At 39.3% G+C, this 19905-nt stretch overlaps 1 protein-coding gene across 1 annotated transcript in view; it reads left to right on the top strand.

Annotated features, from left to right (window-relative positions):
* Window positions 1–19905, top strand: part of LOC143672631 (centriole and centriolar satellite protein OFD1-like) — a 38651-nt gene that overhangs the window by 14842 nt on the left and 3904 nt on the right. Inside the window, 15 exon segments of the mRNA XM_077147230.1 lie at window positions 2325–2461; window positions 2803–2850; window positions 2852–2980; window positions 5107–5213; window positions 7359–7478; window positions 9150–9223; window positions 10309–10349; window positions 10351–10401; window positions 11528–11717; window positions 12092–12222; window positions 12798–12909; window positions 14523–15113; window positions 15588–15714; window positions 16789–16892; window positions 18504–18617. Coding sequence (XP_077003345.1) covers window positions 2325–2461; window positions 2803–2850; window positions 2852–2980; window positions 5107–5213; window positions 7359–7478; window positions 9150–9223; window positions 10309–10349; window positions 10351–10401; window positions 11528–11717; window positions 12092–12222; window positions 12798–12909; window positions 14523–15113; window positions 15588–15714; window positions 16789–16892; window positions 18504–18617 — 2076 coding nt within the window.

The following is a 19905-nucleotide window of genomic DNA, read 5'->3' as shown; positions in this document are numbered from 1 at the left end:
GTCCCTCAAGGAACTTTGCTAGTACCTCTTAGCTGCCCATCATACTGCCTATCTACTGTACCGGACCTCTCTGCCTTTGGTCCGGTACAGTAGATAGAGTTCTTAAATACAGGCCCTGTTATCCTCACCCCTGTATTCTGACCTTAGTCCCAACCAAGTCAGCTTCATTCTTTTCTCTAATTGAAGCCTGATCTCCTTTTTGGCTTCTTTAACAGTTTTTGTATGCCACAATACTGACCTTCAGAGTTACAGAACTCTTAGATGTCACACAGGTATCCACAGTACCAGGGAAATACCAATTATACACATAGAGCATAGCAAGTCAGAACCGAGAAATACACTTAGAACTTCGGACTAAATGTAGCTGTTATAAGAGCTTCCAGTTTAGTCCCCACATTTCTTATAACTATTTTTTAAAGAGACTGAGCTATGTTTGTTCTTTTGTTTCTGACTTATTTTGCACAACATAATGTCCACAAGGTTCATTCACTTTGTGCATGCCTCACAACTTTGTTCCTTTCTTTAGCCACACAATATTCCATCATATGTGTACAAAACAGTTCAGTTTTCTGCTTCTCAGTCATTATAGTCTTTGTCCACCTCTATCCATTAGGCATCATGGATAATGTCCAAAATAAATAATCCATGTCTTACAGTATTTTCACTTAAATTGTACAGTCATCAACACTCTCAATTTTAGACACCCTTCATTAGTCCAAACAGAAATATATCAGGTAAACACACCCTTACCAAATAGCAAATCTACACCTTCCCTTAATTCTTGTCCCTGCCTCACCGCCCCCCCTCTGCCCCAATTATTTAGCCCAAGTATTGCTGGCCATCACTTCATTGTATAGTTGAGGAAACTAGAGTCCTCAGAGCAGGAACAGTTTGGAAATGTCCAGTCTGTGTCAGGACTAATATCGGGGCCCACATTTTCTGGTCCATGATCCAGAGCTTTTTCAGCTGTACAGCCTTTCTGAAGTACCATCCTGCCCTTTGGCACTGTGCTTGGTGGAGACGGGAAGCAGCTTCTTAAATTGGTCCTTTGTGTGTTGAACTGATTTCTTGATGCTTCCTTACTAATGAATAGACATAGCACCTTTAAGAAAATAAGGAATTCATAGTTTGTAAACATTTTATTGTGTGACTGGGTCTTTAAGTGCAGGTTTTATTACATTAGAGATGCTTTTTGCAAAACAGTGCTGTCCAAAAATACCAGCGACCTAGGAAATTTAAATTTTTCTAGTAACCACGTTAAAAAGGGGAAAAAACTCCAAGTGAAATTAGATTTAATAATTTAATCCAAATTATCCCAAATATTACTGTTTCAACATATAGTCAATATAGAATATATTATGAGATCTTTTGCCTTTAAAAATATATATATTGAGTCTGAAATCTAGTGTGTTCTTTACACTTACAGCACATCTCAGTTGAGACTGGCTACATTTCTAGTACTCAGTAGACACGTGGGCAGACTCCTAATTTGCTTACCATGGTTATAGAACATTTGAAAAAATGCAGAAAGTAGATTTAAAAACACATATAAACTTATGCTAACTGGAAACAAGCAGTGTCAATATTTTAATATCCTGCTTGCTTTTTTTTTTTCCTGTGCATACTTTTTTTTTTTTGATTGGTGATGATGTTTTACGTGGTTAGGATTGAACTCTGGCTCCATGTTTGCATTCTGCTACATGGTAGATTCTGAGACACAGTTGGTTTGCAGGCCACTGGCTTAATTGAGGAAAAAGGGCTGGCATAGAGATGTCAACAGGTCTGGGTCTTTTTCCAGTTTTGTCATAGTATAGTTACTTAGCCCTCTGGAAATCAGTTAGACTATAGGAAGGAGTTGAAATAAATAATTTTTGATTCATTTTAAGGTTAGCACTTTGAACGTGTAAATCAGTTTTAATAATAAAGTCCAATAAAAGAGCTTTCTGCCATACTATTGCGAGACTGGGAAGAGACTCTGATTTTTTATTCTGACAAACTACACTCTTTGCTTTCCCCCAGAATTATATTATGAAAAATTTCAAGTCTACAGATAATGTTGAAAAAAGTTTGTAGTAAACACTGTGTTTTACTACAAACCACCTTCATTCCACCATTAAATTTTTATCATACGCACTTTTTCACATATTTGTCCATGTGTCAATCCGTTTTAATTTTTTGGTGCATTTCAAAGTAAAATGCAGTTGTCCCTACACTTACCCCTAAGTATATTCTTTTTCACAGAGGTCTGACCTCTTGCACATCTGACTGTTCAAATTCCTAATTTGCTGTTTTTTTGTTTGTTTGTTTGTTTGTTTTTGTGATAGCTGAGAAGCTTCAGCTTATTGATGATCAGTTTGCAGATGCTTATCCTCAGCATGCTAAGTTAGAATGTTTAGAAGGAAAGTTAAATGAATATAAGAGGGAAATAGAAGAGCAGCTTCGGTCAGAAATGGCTCAGAAGGTAAACTCTGTCTTATCGCTTTTTTAAACAAGAGAGATGCTTTTACTTGTCTCTTAATTTCTTAATCTTAAGGACATGGGAAAGTATCTAGAACATTTAGTAGTGAATAGGCTACCATACTGTTGTGCACGTTACTTTTATTTCCAGTCAGTCGTTTTTTCCTTGCCTTTGAATGAATGCTGAAAATACAGTGAATGAGATAAAACAAGATGAATTCAACTAGATGTAATATGCTTGGAAAAAGCTTTACTATTAAAAGCAATCATGGAGAGAGAATTTGTTCTTCTTCCTTTGGTATAGTCATTGGTATTTACAGTGATTTTTTTTTTATCATTTGGCAGTTGAAGTATTTTAAAAATACTGAAATAGAAAAAATTAGAATGGAAGACTTTTAAAAAAAGGTCTGAAAAGAAATTAGCTGAATTCCGCAATGAATTTGAGTGAGCTTGCAAAGCAAAATTGGAAGCCCTTAATTACAGGGAAAAGAATACCCTTAAGAGACTTCAAGAGCACCAGGAGGTAATATTTTTAAATGATTTAATGGGTGTATATTTCCTGTAGCTGTTCATATACTGGCTCAGGATACATGGTGAGAGATGGAATAACTGATGGAACAAGGTGCTAGGGGAGCAATACAGACTGTGGTCACTAATGCAAATAGAAGCATCAGCCTTTGGTAAAGGATATGCAGGCTTCCTTCCTCTGAAACTGATGAAGAGTAAAGAACTGTGTACATGAATGCCAGTGCCATGAGTTCGAGAGATTCATACCCCACAAGCTCGATATTCTTAGGCAGATTTGAGAGTTTGGCAGAGGGTTTCAGGAAAGGGGTTCAGAGGTGTAGAGTACCTGCTGTGGGTGAGGAGAGAGTCCCCTCTCTTAGCACAGAGGACTGATCCTGCTGTTTTGAAGGCCCACCTGGAGTGGAAATAGACCAAACTAAGTGCTTTTGGGGGGAGTTTTCTGTTACAGCTCTCAGAAGACACTTGGCAGGTTTGTAAGACCTGTGAGAGTAGAAAGAGAGAGGTGGCTTGGGGAGTGGAACTTCATTCAACTTAATTCATTTTAATTGAAAAACCAGCCTGTTTAATTGAAGACACAGCAGTACAGCTGGATGGGGAAGGGAGCCAGAGGAGAGGGTGAGTGGCCATTAGGCTAGAGAAAAGGGAAGGGATATGTGACGATCATAAAGATACCAAAGAATAGTCTGGACAGACTGACAGGTGGAGGAATTAAGGACTGACCGAGAGTAGAGAGTGGCAGGCTGAGGGTTCAGGTGCCACTGAATGCAGTGTGCTACCATTGGAGGAAGCTGCAGAGGTGGAGCAAGGGCAGAGGTCCCTGAAGGAGCAGAATCTCTGGCTGTGTAGGTCATCTCGTCATCTGGAAAAGTGACTGGACAGAAGATGGAGAGGTTGAGGACTGGTGGTGTGAGGGTGGAAGTATGAGGGTCAGCGAAGGGAGTGCCTTTGCTCCTTTAGGGAAAACTTGTTGCTTTCCTGAGGGCCATGTCTTGGACCACGCTGAAGTTTGGGCACGTACCCAGTGTAATCCAAAGTGACTGTTATCAGGAGATGTTGACAGTAGGAGGTCTTTCCCTGAGTGTCTCTCCTTGCTTGGGTCTGCTCAATAAGACCTACTTATATAATGATAACTGCATCCTCTCTGCACTGTTCTGTGCTCTTTTTGGCATTTGGGCTCATTTTAGCTATAAATATAAATGAAACACAGGTCTCTCAGATTATTGGTTTTGTTTATAGTAGCAGGTTGATCTTCAAGATGAGATGGACTCAGCTCTACCAGTTTACAAACCAGAAAACCCCATATAGTTAAGTGGTTATCTAAAGGTTTTGAAGAAGAGCTCCTTAGATAATTGTCATTACCATAAAAAGCATCAGGCCTTTATTTCTGCTCACAAGTATGCTCCCCACCCCCTCTCCTTCAAGACAGGACCTCCTCAGAGATGCCTTCTCCTATTCCCACTGACTGGCCTGTTGGACCTCACTCCTGCTGTGTAGTCTTTTTTATTTGTTTCTAAGTTATCACATCGTAGTGTAGTTGTTTCTCTCCCCCTGACTAAATTATGAGATCCTTGAGGATGGGGACCTACTGTCCACCTTTTCCGATCCAGCTCCCAGAACACTGTTTGACCTGTGGTAGGTATTCAGTAAATCCTTGCTCAGTGAAGACACATGCATAGGAAAGTATGGCACATTCATTCAGGAGTTCATATGAGCTTGCTGATCCTGAATCAGAATGACCTGCAAATTGAAACATTCAACCAACAATAGGACCATAGGGACACTATCCTTTCAGAGTTTGATTGCCAAATGCATATTTCGTTTAAATTTTTTCTTGCTGAAGAACTTATTAGATGTTAAGTACATGTCTGAGACATGCTAATTAACTAAATAAAATAATTAGACAAGGGGTGTTAGGGATCTAGGGTGATGCGGTGTAACAGTCATTGGGTACAGGGGTGAATTTTTATGAAAACAGGATAGGTAAAAGAATACCTCCAATTAGAACCTTCTAAAAGTGAAGCTGGTATCCTAAATGTCTGTTCTTTAGGAAGTAGTGTATTATTTCAAATCTTTTTTAATTTCTTTATCTTTCTTCCTAAAAATTAATGCTCGCCTATATAGATTAAAGCAAAAGAAATTTATGCCCAGCGGCAGATACTCCTGAAAGATATAGATTTGCTAAGAACCAGAGAAGCAGATCTGAAGCAAAGAATTGAAGCTTTTGAATTGTAAGTAGTGCTTATTTGTTTTGGATGTTCAGAATGAGTGAAATTAAAATGAGGAATTGCTAAATATATGCCTAAATATTCTAATGTTAATTATTAAGCAGAGTTCTTGGTTGTAAAGAGTGAGGTCATCTTTTTGTTGTTGTTTTTTTTTACATGGGCAGGCCCCGGGAATCGAACCCGGGTCCTCGGGCATGGCAGGCAAGCACTCTTACCTGCTGAGCCACCGTGGCCCGCCCGGTGATCTGGTTTTAAAAGGTAACATGTTAAGAGAAAGACTGGGGTTTTGCTATTAAAGTGCCAGATCTTAAGGTGAAAAGCAGAATGAGAAGGCAGCATCAGGCTGCATTTAGTGAGATAAAAGTAATAGTTGGAGGAAGCTAGTAATGCTTAAACCTACCATGTTTCACAGGTACAGGCAGTTATTCAGTTTAAATAGTCATCCATGTTCACAGTAACTGCATTCCGAATGTCTTTTAGACCTGCTATATCCACCTGTTCTGTTGTCAAAAAGGGAGATTTGTTACCTCTGCCTTGATTGGTAGTGGGTATAACTGTTTGCTGTGGTGTGTATTACTTTTTCTTAAGTGCTCACGAATGTTCCTCCTCCTTTACAGGCTCAATGAAAAGCCTGTATGGTTTTTGAAGTAAACCTTTCTTCTCATTTAGAATCTACTTAATTGATACCCATTTCAATCCAGGAATCTTATTTCATTAAATGGTTTGTTTTCATCGTCATTCATTTTTCTCAACTGTATAGGTTCTCATCTGTATTGGTTTGGATCCTTCTCCCTTTCTCCCTTATTCTCTTTTTGGGCATACTTAAGAGATAAATTGATCAAAAGAAAGAGAAAAAGGCATTACATGGTTCATGATTAGTTAATCACTTTACCTTCAACTTCCCATATTTCTCCCTTCCAAGCAGCTAAGTGGAGTAAATGCAGTTGATTGCTTTGTTACTTTATAGATTTGCCAGCAGAAGGAGCTAATGCATAGAGAATTTATCCTTTTCTTGGAATAATCCCTGTTCTGTAGTACTTGCTATTAAAGTATTAGATCTTAAGGTGAAAAGCAGAATGAGAAGGCAACAGCAGGCTGCATTTAGTGAGATAAAAGTAATAGTTGGAAGAAGCTAGTAATCAGTAACCTGATTCCCCTGCCCTGAAATTGGTTTGATGGTAGATTTAAATCTTACTATGAAGAGCATTTCATTTATTGGTATTTGAAGGCTTACCTGATCCATCTATCTTTTGTTCTCTCTTATTCAATTCTTTTCAATATTCAGTCAGATTTTTTTTAAACCATTGTATACTCCCCCACCCCCTGTACCTCTAATCTGCTGTCTCTGCAAATTTGATATTCTAGTCATCTTTTATAAGTGACATTGTACATTTTTTGTTCTTATGTGTCTTGCTCATTTCACAGAGCATTATGTATAATGCTTTCAAGATTCTTCCGTGTTGCAGTAGGTCTCAGAACTTCATTTTTTCTCATGGCCAAATGTTCCATTGTGTATGTGAAACCACATTTCGTTTATGCATTCATTTGTCGATGGACATTTGGGTTATTTCCTGCTTTTGGCTATTGTGAATAATGCTGCTGTGAACATTGGGGCACGAGTATCTGTTTGTGACCCTGTTCACACCCTTTGGATATATATGTAGAAGTGGGATCAGTTGATTTTTAAAGAGAAAGAGGAAACTTCTAACTTTAATGTCTGTAGGTTAATCAGTGAAATTCCACAATTAGAAACAATTATGTAAGTATACTAGCTTAAATTTTCTTTGTAGCTTTTTGTAACTAATGTCATCCTTTCACTTCCAAGTGATTGTGGCCATTTACCACCTGTGATACTTTTTAAGTTATTTTCTGTAGCAAATCACTTTGACCTTGACTTGTTCACACTCCCCCAGCCAGGTGGCCCCAGCCTGGTGCTGCCGTCCAGGCCATCTGCCAGTCCAGGGCCCAGTCACTGGGTCAGCAGGTCAACTAGACAGGAGAACTGGTGCCTCTTTCCACTTCCTGGCAATGACAGTCAAAGAACAGTTTTCATCTGTTGAGATAAAAACAAGTATAATTTTATTCTAAATTAGTTACCTCAGATTATGTATTTTTCTTATTTGTTTTGTATGTTTTTGGTAATTCCAGGGCCCAGAGGCAACAAGAAGGGAAAATTAAAAGCATGGTTAATGCACTCATGAGGCGGGAACTGAATGTAAAGAGTCTGGAGGAGACCTTTGACCGAAAGCTCAAGAATGAACTTCTAAAGTAAGTATTTTGAGGTTTTAGAGAAGTAGTCTATTTGAATTCAGATGATGGTACCATGACAAAAGCTGATGAAGTAGAAAAGACTCATATTTTATGGCAAATTTAGTGTTTAAACAAATATATTTTTTTCGTTGACACTCAAACCTTTCCCTTGAGTATGTGAGTTAGAATAGTTCTCATAAGATTGGATACGGAGAATAGCATCCTCTGCTTGCTCCTAAAATTTCTCCAGTGCTTATTGAGGACTTGCAATTTGTTTGCTTTTTTAGAGCACCTTGTGACTTAACTTATGCTGCTGAGAAGCTGTAAAATTGGAAGTAAAATCGCGTTTAGTTCTCTCTTCCTCTGCCCCACTCATACTGCCACTTTGAGAGGAATATCTAACAATTTATAAATTAATCTACTTTAGTGGTTAGAGTATCTGTCAGTGAGCATGTGCTGTGTAGTCCTTCTAGATTCTACACTACCAGAATCAAAAGACGCTAATGAAAACAAACTATGTAATCAAAAAATGCTACAGTTAAGGAAAACTTGGGCAACTGTGCTGGGGCTTTTTCTTGAGTCTGCATTTTCTGTTTGGTGAATCATAGTTTAGCACAAAGACAGTAAGCTCAAGCAGGAACTTTTATCTCCAGTGCACAGTAGAGTTTATGACACTTATAAAAGTTCAGTTAACACTAAGTAAATGAATACAGAGAGAGAAAGTGATTCTGCCAGCTGTCCTGGGTATTTCTTGATCAGCAGCTTTTTCTTACTGCTCTGCCCATTATTTTTTCACTGATATCCCATTACTGAGTACTTGCAAAAGCTTTTCAAGGCAATGTGTCTTTGAAAGCATCTGTTAAAAAGAAATACAGTGCTTTCCCATCCTTCAATTGTGAAATGATGGATTTTACGCACGTATTTGATGTCAGTTCTTATAATGTAGTAGCAAACACTGAAATATCTTAGTTAAAATTTCAGAAACAAATAAATAAAAGTGTGCATGTTATATTTACAAAGTTATGTAAATAGTAAACTATCTGCCATTACCTGAGATCTTCCATGGGATGGAAATGTCTGGCTTTGGGTAACTGGTGACTGTGGCAGGTGTTGGAACGTGAAAGATATTTGCTACAGATTGTTTTTTCTTCCTCCTGTCTCCAAACCAGACATGCAGCTGGTAACAGCTGTGGAAGATGCAGTCAGGCTCCCTGAAGACATGCCTTTTGGTCTTGTCAATCTGGACAGGACACTGTTGGCGGTTGGTGCTCTATACTGTGCACAGCCCCTAAGGGAAAAGTGAGGAGGTGGGTGACAGAGGGACACATGGGTCAGAAGTGATGCGGTGACTTGTTTTCATTTGGGATGTTGTCAAATCACTGTAGAGTCTGTTGTGTACAGTGGAAGTTTAGCTTCCTTTACTTCTTTGCTTTTCATGTCAGTCAAGACCAATGGAGAAATAATTGCTTTCAGTAACCTCAGAAAACATAACCTTTCATTTTGTGTGGAGACCCAGTTTACAGGATTGTGTTCGGGATTCAGAGCCCTGGTTTTAATACTGAGTGACCTTAACGTTTATGCCTTCTTGGGTTAAGTGTCCTTAGGCACCTCGGTATATAGATGAGCTGATGTATTTTTAGCACTTTCTAGGAAAATGTCAAGGTCATTTTTAGTCATTCTCATTCTCAGGTATCAGCTTGAACTAAAGGAAGAATACATCACTAGAACTAATAGACTGATGGAAGATGAAAGAAAGAATAAAGGTGATTCTTGGTGGTGGGTTTTGGGAAACCTGTGTTTTTTCAATTTTGGTTTAGGTTAATAGCTACTGAGTTGAGTCTGTTTTATCTTCTAAAGAAAATGTAGATTACCCTTCAGTGCTACTACTGTTCTTTTACAAAATTTAAAAATAATCAGTCTTTCACTTCCTTTTTGCAAACCTTCATGTTTAATACTTTTATATTCACATAGGTTAGTGATTTGTTGACAGTATTTACTTCAGTATGTTTTGATTAGTAAGACTAATTGTCAAGAATGTGGCAACACCTCATTGCCATCTGATAAATACTGCTCTATAATATTTTTTACTTAGGAAAAATTTTATTTTAGCTTCTCTTTCTTTTCTTATTTCTTTTACTTCTTATTTATTTTCATGCTTAATAGTTTTGCTTGTCACATAATCTCCTAAAATTCTTGTATGCATTAATCCAAGACTAGAAGAGTTGAATAATTTTTCAATCTTCAGATATTTTACATTACGGTATACTTTAGGACTTTGCCTGTGACAAGAAGTTGAATTTGTGGCAGAAATTTCACATGGATTCTTGGGAATAAACTAGGGCTAGATACTTGATATTGATTAGATGGAGAAGACAGTATAACTATAAGAAGGCATTCATTGCTATCCCTTTACAACTGTCTTGCAGCAATGAATACTTCTGTAGGAACTAGTACCATCGTGTATTCAGGAAATTACGCTTTGATGATGTATCTGTATAGACTTGTGTTAGATGAAGTAAAAATTGCAAAATAATAACGAGCGCATCTTTGTCTTTATGGTAGTTAAGATCTGTTGACATTAAGGCCCTGTGGTCTAACAGAACAGATGATGGAACTCTGATTGGCATTTGTGGTGGGAGCTATTTCACCATGTATATGGTGACAGTTATAACCTCCCATTACTTGTTGGGTAACAGTGTTTATTTCCTATTTGTCCATGAAATTTTGATCCCCGCCCCTGCTAGTTTAGCTCATGAAGTAATGTATGTTAGGCTTGCCACAGATTAATAAGTGGCTTTTGCATTCACTAGGAAAACATGATGTATGATCCATTGACTTTCTCTTTTAGAACAAGTTATGCGTTTGCAAGAAGAGTTTTCAGTTGTTAATTAAAAAAAAAAAAGCACTCAGTCAATATGTAAATCGTGTGAAAGAACTTCAGGTAATTGTTAAGCCTTCAGTTTTTTGAAATAGATGTGAGACAATATATGAAATTTTAATTTTAGTCATGCATAATTTATCTAGTTATCCTCTTGATGTGTTTGGAGTGTTTATTGTATGACTAAGAAGATGATAGTTGAGGATAATAAAATAGTTCTTAATTTTAAGCTAAGTCACATAGGGAAGCCAGAAAGAACATGCATCTGCTTGAAACCTGCTGCTGTCCCTTGCTGCTTGTGTGCCTTTGGGCAAGTTTTGTGACCTCAGATTCCTTCTCTGTTTAATGCCCAGATCATATGATTGTTGGAAGGAATTTGGTAAGCTAATTTATATGCCTGGCCCACGGTAGATGGTCAATACATGTTAGTTTCTGCCTCAGTCTTTTCTTCCTTCCTGTCAGCAGCAGGTAAGAATTCCTGTCATTACGTTGATACTTTATGGATTAAAATAAAAAGTTACACATTTGGCATACTGCTGTTTCTTTATCCCTTTACATTATTGTGCTATCTGAAACATAAATTTGAAATTTCAGGTACTTAAAATATATCTGTATATAAAATCTATTTTTTTGAAACGCTGATGACTTATTCAAGAACTTTGCATGATTCCATATCCAAATCTGAGTTATGTTATGCTAAGAAAAGGAAAGCACCTCATATGTGTAGTAGTGATTATTTTTACCCAGTCTATCCCTATTTATATTACTATCGTCATGATTATTATTGGGTCCTTAGTTGTATCTGGAAAATGGGGTGATAAATCTTAATCAGAATCACTGGCTTCCTAGGAAAGGGTTCTGTATAATTCACATTAGATGAGTGTTCTCCTACCCCAAATCTAGATCAAAGGATGAGTTCCATTATTTTTGTTAGGTTTTTTTTGTTCGGTGAACTAAATATCTGTCTAGTGACCTTAATTAACTTGTGATGTATGATTTAAAGCATCCTAGCTTTTATTTCAGCAACACTGTAAAGTTAGTGTTCAAATATGGTTTCTCGGGCGGGGCCACGGTGACTCAGTGGCAGAGTTCTCGCCTGCCATGCCGGAGACCTGAGTTCTATTCCTGTGCCTGCCCATGCAAAAAACAACAACAACAAGAAATATGGTTTTTCCCTTATTGATTTCAGCTTGAGTTAGAGTCTGTGAAATCCCAGTCTTTGGCAGTAACAAAACAAAACCAGTTGCTGAATGAAAAAGTTAAAGAGATGCATGGTTATTCACTATTAAAAGAAGAGAAACTAGAGCTTCAGACACAAAATCAATTACTTAAACAACAGTTGGAAGAGAGTCGGAATGAAAACTCACGTCTCCTAAATGGTATGGTTTTTTGTCTAATTTGCGTAGTTTTGTAATCATATTGTCATTATTCCACAACTGCTTTGACCCTGCTTTGTAGGCTTAAATTGGGAACATTTTAAAAAATTAAGATTCTTGCATGGAAATTACTTTTTGCTTCTGATTGCATTAAAGTGTAACTATAAAAAGAAATATTTGTAAATGCTACAAGTCTGCCTCTTTGGACTGCAGCAGGGGCTCTGTTGTTGTCTGACTGCAGGTTGGGTATGGTCAGCGGGGACAGCAGCAGGTGCCCGAGAGAAGGAAGGAGTGTGAGGTTGAGGTGGCTCCTGCTGGCTTGTGCCTCTGTCTGCCAACCTATATTACAGCGAACAGGATCTTTTTCCCCTTCTTAGGCATAAGCCAGCCATCTCCTGAGGTTGTGGTTTTCCAGCAAGAATTAAAGAAAGCAGAAAATGCTTTAGGTCTTAAGCATAAGGAGTTTGAAACCCACAAACAGGCACTGGAAAAACAGCTGCAAAGTGAAGTGAGTATTGCTCTTTGCTTGTTCAGGTATAATAGCGGTCTGTTTTAGAGATAGACAGACTTGGCATGAGGCAAGCAATCTCAGTCAGATTTATTGATCTAATAATTACTTTCCCCAAATGCTAAAGAGAAAAATGCTATTCTTTCTCATCTGAAGAAATTCTCCAGTAATTCCCTGACTTCATATTCATACTATTAATAAAGTCCAGAGGAAAGCAAACTCACCTAAACTCAAGATTTTGTGAGTGTTCAGTTGGGTCTCCTGTTAAAGTATCTCACTTTTCACCTGCTGGATAAGCAGTTTGATTTATAAATATTGGCTTTTTGATGTCTGCCTGCATGACTTGGAATAGCCATTCTTTAATATGAATGAATAAGTGACTAAGGCGGTGAAAAACTTTGTGTGTTTGGTTTGCTGCTATTGTTTTTTTTTCCATAGGGTCCCTGTTGATCACTGATGTAAAGCTTCTTAGGATAGGGAAGACAGAAAAACAAAATAAGCACAATAAGGGAATTTTTCCTTTTTCAGTAAACTGATTTGTTTTACATTGATTTTGTTTCCTTCTTTGTTTTCAGATTGAGCATTCTACGCAGTTGAAGACCCAATTATTAGATTATGAAGCTTGTGTAAAAAGATTAAACATGCAGATTATGGATTTAAAGCTGCAACTGAAACAAACCCAGACAGGTTAGAGCCATTTGCAATCCATTAATATTTTTTGTGTCAAGTTTGGGCATTTGTGAAGATATAATGATGGTTATTTATTGACTTTTTTGGTGATTCTTATATTAGGGGAAAAGCCAAAGAGTTTTTTCTTCTTGGAAGGAAAACTACCGCTTTGTTTCCAAAATACTAAACTGTGGCTCAGGAGCAAAAGAGCAGTGACATTCTGGTAGGATGGTTGCTCCATGTAGCCCAGGAGTCCCCAAACTCACCCTGGATCTGTGTTTTCCTTTTGTATTTGGTACTCTTACAGGAAGTCTGACTGGCTCTTTGGTGGTTCAGCATGTTCCTTGATGGAGAGCTATGTGTAGAAGAAGCATGGTGGTCTAGCAGGGAGAGCACTGCTGTCAGAATCAGGGAACTGCTTTGGTTTTGGACCATACCTTTGAATTTAGTTGTTCGACCAAGTTACTTTAACTTCTGTGAGTTTCGGTGTCCTCATTTGTAATGGGGATAATACCTACTTGCTGTGCTGAAGGAAGATTAAATAAGGTGGGGCCCAGTACAGTGCCTGGGGACAGATAAGAAGCTCAGGAGTTGGTTGCTGCTGGCGCTTTATTGCTGTCTACTATGGCTACAAAGAGGCCTGCTCCTGCCTACTTCATAAGACACTCCCTAAATCTTCAATACCGTCTTTCTTAGCTGCTTTCAAGCACAAAGAAAGACTCTGTTACCATGTCAAGCAGTTTCTCACACTTCCTTGTTTGAGCCTTCCTCACTTTTGGTTTGCCTTCTTCCCTTCTCCGTTTTGTTTGCTTCTACTGGCATTATTTTAATTTTTATCTCTACACTCATTTTTCTTCTGTCCTTTGCCTTTTGACAGAAAGGCCCACAGCTGAAATCATAGCCATCTTATATCATGAAAAAATAACTCAGTGAGGATGGATTGCCCCCTGCAAGCATCTTTCTTGCTGTCCATGGCAGCTTAGGGAGGCATTGTAGGAGAGAAGTGGTCACATCTGCTGGCTTTGCATTAGGAAATCCCAGCGGCTCCATTGCTTGCTGACTGTGTGACCCAACCTCAGTGAGTCCCAGTTCCCAGGGAGCAGTGATGGAACCTGGCTCGGCTCGCTCCCTTATCTGAACTTGCCTATACACCATGTGGTTTGCAGCAGCCCTGGGAGTTTTTGGAAGGCTTCCTATAGCGAAACGTGTTAATTATTTAACAGTCAGATGTGCAACAGTTCATGCTAGGCAGGAAAAATAAAGATTATAATTGGATTTACCTCAGTTCAGGTCAAGATTTTCAGCCAAATGAGTTCAGGTCTCGTCAGGCTTTGCCACCAAAGAAGTCATGAATGTATTTTCATTCTCAGAGTTTAGGATTTCAGAAGTGTGTATAACAGATTGAGGAATTATGCAGTATGAAAGAATGTCTGTGAAGCCACAGCTGGTACCTATAAGCTCCTATTAAATGTTGATAATTGTGATTACCATTGCTTAAGAAAGCTTAATGTGCAAGCTTTTCCTTTTGATTGCTCTCTGTCGTTTTTGAAAAAAACGATTCTCGAGTGTATTTTAATTTTACTCTATCCCTTTTTTCCTCATTTCCCAAACTCTGCTTTTGTGATTCTCAGCTCTAGAGAATGAAGTGTATTGCCGCCCCAAGCCGTCTCTGATTGACGATTCTGTCAGCAGATTGCTGGGTGACAGGATAATGTCTCACGATGATGATGTCAGTGATGATTTCCTGAAGAATCCTCTTGAACGGGAAAAGGTCAGGATAGTCGCAGTTACACCAACGACTGTGAGTTATTCCCGTCCAGAGACAGACTGTAGTTCCCCTGATTCTGGCCTTGAGTTTGTAATGAGTACTAAGGCCCGGGTGAAAGAGCTGGAGCGCGAGGCCGAGTGCCTGGAGAAGGCGTTCAGAAATTACCGTCAAAGAGTTATTCAGGACACATTTGGGAGCTCACCACCAGTGAAGAGTCCGCCACCCCTGTACCTGCTGGGAATTCGAGAAAACATCATCTGTAGTTCCGCAGAAGGATGTATTTTTGCAGAGGATGGAGTTGTTTCTGAGCAGCCTCACGTGGGCATGCCTCCGGAGGACAGTGACCTGCTGGGTGCAGCTTCTGAGCCAGGGAAAGGCTCTTCCCCCAGGCGCCTGTCCTCCACCCCCCTCCTGAAAGCCAGAAGAACCCTGAAGGGTGAAATGTTTCTGGAAGGTAAGCTGCTGTGAAAAGGACTTGCCCAGCACTCTTGGCTTGGGTGGCTTCAGCCTCGTTGGCCCTGTTTCCTGCCTAGGAGCAGACCCCTAAGCCCCGTGAAGAGTGCAGGATCAGGCAGCGGGCCCTGGCTGGCGGGGCCTGTCCCCTGGAGCAGCGTGCTCTCTTTCCCACTCTGCTGCTCTGTGTCTCTCCCTACACTCTAGGCTTGGTGTGGGGGTCAGCAATAGGAAGGGTGTCACATTCTAGCCTGTCACTTGGCACGCCGGGGTGGTGAGGGAGTGGCACTGTCCTTTCCTTTAGTGCTGCTTAGTTGTATAAACTTTATTGTGACCACTGCGGTTTAACTTGGGCCTGTGAAAGGTTTTGTATATCATTTATGTGTTACGCTCAGCTATTTGCAAGCATCACAGGTGGAATTTCTCCCCACGCTAATAGAAGCCATACTGGTATCTTCTCTGTTTGGTCCCTTAGGTCTGGACAGATCACATGTTGCCTTCCCCAATCCTTGTCTTGACCGGTCACCCCAGCCTTCATCTGCCACACTGAAGCAGAGTGTCTCCATCCCTTCTTCCTCCAGGCCCCTGGAACAGCTGGCAGGGTAAATACCACAGTCTGGTCAGCTCCAGACAAGTTGCATTACCCATGGTGTTCAGCTTTTACTTGGGGTTTTGGTTTTCCCAGGTGATATTAAAGCTTATGTGGCAATGTGTCATTTGCAGTCAGATTGGAAATTGATGTGTGTTCTTTTGAGAATCATCTGTATTACCAGGAAAGGAACAATTCCTTTCAAAAAAAATTTTTGCTTGTATACTGAAAATGCAATATAATATAAATAAGCATCTTCATAATTCCATGAATAGACTTGGCTTATAAAGATAAAAACAAGCATAAAAAATCCATGAAACCAAATCAATTCAGTTTATTTTTTAAATTGTAACAATTTCACAGATCACTAAAAAGTAATTTTAAAAAGTATTGTGGCATATAAAGAGAAGATTTCACTTTCTGTATCATTGAAATGAATTCTAAAGTGAGAGTAGTATCTAGGGTATGGCTGTTGGAGCAGAGTGGAGGGAATGTTATTGGGAACTACTCCACTGGGTCAGCCTAGTGTATTATTCGAGTTAGATATGGAGCTGTTCCCCGTGTCTGGTCCTCCCCCTGCAGGGTGTTCTAACCATAGTTCTGGGTCTAGTGCGTTCTACTGTTCAGAGTTGAGAACTGCCACATGTGTCTTTAACAGTCCATAATTACTTGTATATATTGCACCTTTTTTGATAAAGGGAAGCCAAGACCTGCTGAGTTAGGCTGCCTTGAAGCTCTTCAGGCCCTGGATTTTACATCTTCAGCTGGTTCATGATGATGTGTTTTGTGGTTCCTGAAAAAATAAACTCCATGTAGGACTGGCATTGGGAGGGTGACCTTACTCTTTGTTGGCTACTGGTGTGATGCCGTCAGGGAACCATCTGAGTGAATGCATTGGCCACTGTGAACAGCACCTGCTCCCCAGAGAGCCCTGGAGGCATGGTGGACTGTTTTTCTTAATAAGCCAAAGATCATTTAACTGTGTTTGAGCTTTTTCTTGAGTCACAAAAGGCTTTTCATCACACTGTGCCTTAAAGTGTTTTGTTATTAGAACTGTACATTCATGAATTCTATTCTTCCAATCCAGTCTTTACCAAAAAAAGCAAACTGAACTTCAAGGAAAAAGTAAACTTTCAAATCTGGACAAGATAGGTTTTGAGGATAATGAGGAACTTGAATCATCTTTTGAATGTAAGTTCATCTATAGGTATATGCTTTTATGAGTTGAGAATATAGGAAGCTAAGTTTTGGGGAATTATGCCCATTGCTATATAAAGCATATTTATAATAAATTAGGACATTTAATTTTGAGATAAATCCGCAAATGCAGAGATGTCACCTTGTGTTTTTACGTCATGTAGGTTTTCAAGGGTGCATCTCAATTCCCTTTTTATTTTTAATTAAAAAAAAATTTCAGGGCAAGCCGTTGTGGCTCAGTGGCAGAGTTCTTGCCTGCTGTGCTGGAGACCCAGGTTCGATTGCTGGTGCCTGCCCATGTAAAAAAAATAAATAAATAATTTCAGAATAACTAATAATTTCAAAGTTAGAACTGAGTCCGTCCATGAATCCTTAACTTAATTTACCAAGTTTGGGATTACCTTTAAAATGTGATTTTGAAAAATTTGTTTTTCCTTTCTGTGGAAAAATAACATGTGAGAATGTTATTTTTCTTGAAATTATACTGATTCTGCTGTTTGCCCAAGATGTGGAAAACCCCGGTCTTGGTAAAAGACTGGAGGTGAAAGCATATTGGCCTAATGGTCCAGGAACTCATATCTTGGCTGTGACCGTAACTTGGTCACATCCCTGCAACCTGCAGCATATTGCCTGAGTGTCTGAGACTATAAAATTGGTCATCTCGGGTGCTTTCCAGCTTGAGACATTGTTAGATTAGTTGTATATTACCTATTGTTTAGCCCATAAAGGCCATTGTTAAGACTGAAAGTATAGCTTTTTTTTCCCCTTAAACTTTTCATTTTGAAATAATTTCAGACTTGCAAGAAAGTTGCAAAAAATAATACAGACCCCATAAAGAGAATTCCAACATATCTGCCCATTCTACCTAGATCAGGCAGTTTTAACATTTTGTCACATTTGCTGTATCGTTCTGTCTATCCTTCTGTCGGTCTACTTATCTCTCCAGTTTCTAAATATTTGAGAATACATTGTATACCTCAAGCTTCTTGAACACATAATACGTCCATGTACATTTCCTAAGAACAGGGCTATTCATTAATACCACCACCTTAAGTATAGTCACTCAGTACAAGAACTTTAATATTGACATGAAGCTTTCGGTCTGTGTTCCAAATTTTTTTCATGTGTCTGTTTGGGTCTTTTCTCTCCATTATTAGATCTAGTCTAGGATCGTGGATTACATTTAATTGTCTTTGTCTCTTTAGTTGCTCTGGGAGTATAACATGTTGAACAATTAAGTGGGTAGGCTTAGTAAATTTTGTGAATTACGTTTAACTTGCCAGCTAAAAGAGAATTTTGTTGAACCATTTATATTTAAATGGAATTACAATGTTTGTCAGCAATCTAAATTAATTCTCTGTCACTGGATTGATTTCTTCCTATTGGCTCAGAATATAATTCTTTAAAGGATAAGACCACTTTAAGAAGAAAGTACACTGGCAGACAATTCATTGAAAGTACTTAGGATCCTGTAAGAAAAGGGCTCCCCCCAAACTGCTTTGGCTGAAGTTAAGGAGCCCTGTAACTAGCCCCCATCCACCACAGCTGCCCCTTCTCTTGCGGTCCTTACTAGGACTCATGGAACAATTGTTGCACCTCCCCTAGGTGCATGGGACAGGCTGAGACACTTTGAAGGAGATGGGCTGTATCCTGCTGTTGACATGCCTGACAAGGCCAACCCTGCTGTGCCCCCCAGACCTGAACCGTACCATTACCCAGGTAAGTTTGCACTTTTGTTTCATTTATCACGGGAGGACTCTTTGTATGGGCAGGTTATGGAAAGTCTTGGGTTGGGGTGTTATCCTTCTTGGTTATTTTTTTAGGTAACTCAATGTGTACAGGTAAAGTCAGGGCTGAGGAAAAGTCTGTGACAGAAAGGTTCTCATTTAGTCTTCCAAGGCCAGTTGCTCTTAAAAAAATTGTTTGACTTGTCTAGTCTGACATAGCAGTTACATTTTTACCTAAAGCACTTCTGCAAGAACCATTCCACGGGAGCCTTAGTATCTAATTGAAACAATGGTACCTGCTGATATACATCTTTAGTGTGACTTTAACGCTTAAATTATTTTTTGCTCTGTTTGCTTCTTTCATTTCTTAAAAAATCAGGGCAGAAACAAACTGCGTGCTAGTCTTTGAAAATGCTCATGACACCAAGTTAACTCAGTGCTGGAGGGAAACTGTTCATGAGACTTCTTGTCTCCAGCCCACTTTGTCTTTCCTCTTATCTTCATCAGATTGCCCACCCCTCCCCGGTGGTACAGGGCTCAGGGAGGAAGGAGGCAGATAGGTATGTGAACTTTGTTCCAGGGTTTGGGCAACAGCCAGGTGCTTTTCTCCTTGGACCAATGTATTTACGCCTCAAACTTAGTAGGAAATTCCTCAGATAAAGCCACCTTTTATCCCAGTCATTGAAGAAACATCGTTCTCCAAACAGTTGGAAATCCTCTTCTAAGCAGTTTCTTGGTTTAAGCAGTATTCAGGAATATGAGGAATTACTGAAAGAAGGAAGCGATTCTCAGAGGGTAGATTTTGCTGGTTTCCAGGGAAAGCCTGATTTGGAAAGCATTCCCTCATTGAGCAAGATTCAGTCGAAAGCCTTCCCTTTGCTGAGCTCTCTTCTAGAGGCTGGACCTCCAGCTGAGAGCCAAATCAAACCCTTGCCTTCGTGGAGCTTAACATTCTAGTGGTGGCTGACCTGGGGGCGGGGGCTGTGTGTCAGATGGTCAGCATGCCATCACGGCATCTCAAATGGGAAAAGTGAAGACAGGAGCCATGGGAGGAATATCTGCTAGGCTCCTATTTGGTAGCAATCTGGTGAGGTAAAGAAATAAAAAGAATATAGAATAACCAGGAAAATCCCCTGAGTGAGTAGTTGTTCTGCCTCTGAGTTAAAATGTAGCTTATAACAGTGGTTTCAATTAAGCAGTGTGTTTAGTTTTTGATAATCCGAGATATTCTCATATTTATCATATCATTTCACAAAAGGAGACAAGGCCAAAACTTGGTA

Source organism: Tamandua tetradactyla, chromosome Y (genome assembly GCF_023851605.1).
Source record: "Tamandua tetradactyla isolate mTamTet1 chromosome Y, mTamTet1.pri, whole genome shotgun sequence".
NCBI classification, from domain to species: Eukaryota; Metazoa; Chordata; class Mammalia; order Pilosa; family Myrmecophagidae; genus Tamandua; species Tamandua tetradactyla.
Note: the sequence above shows the minus strand (reverse complement) of the source record. Positions and strands in the feature narration are given on the sequence as shown.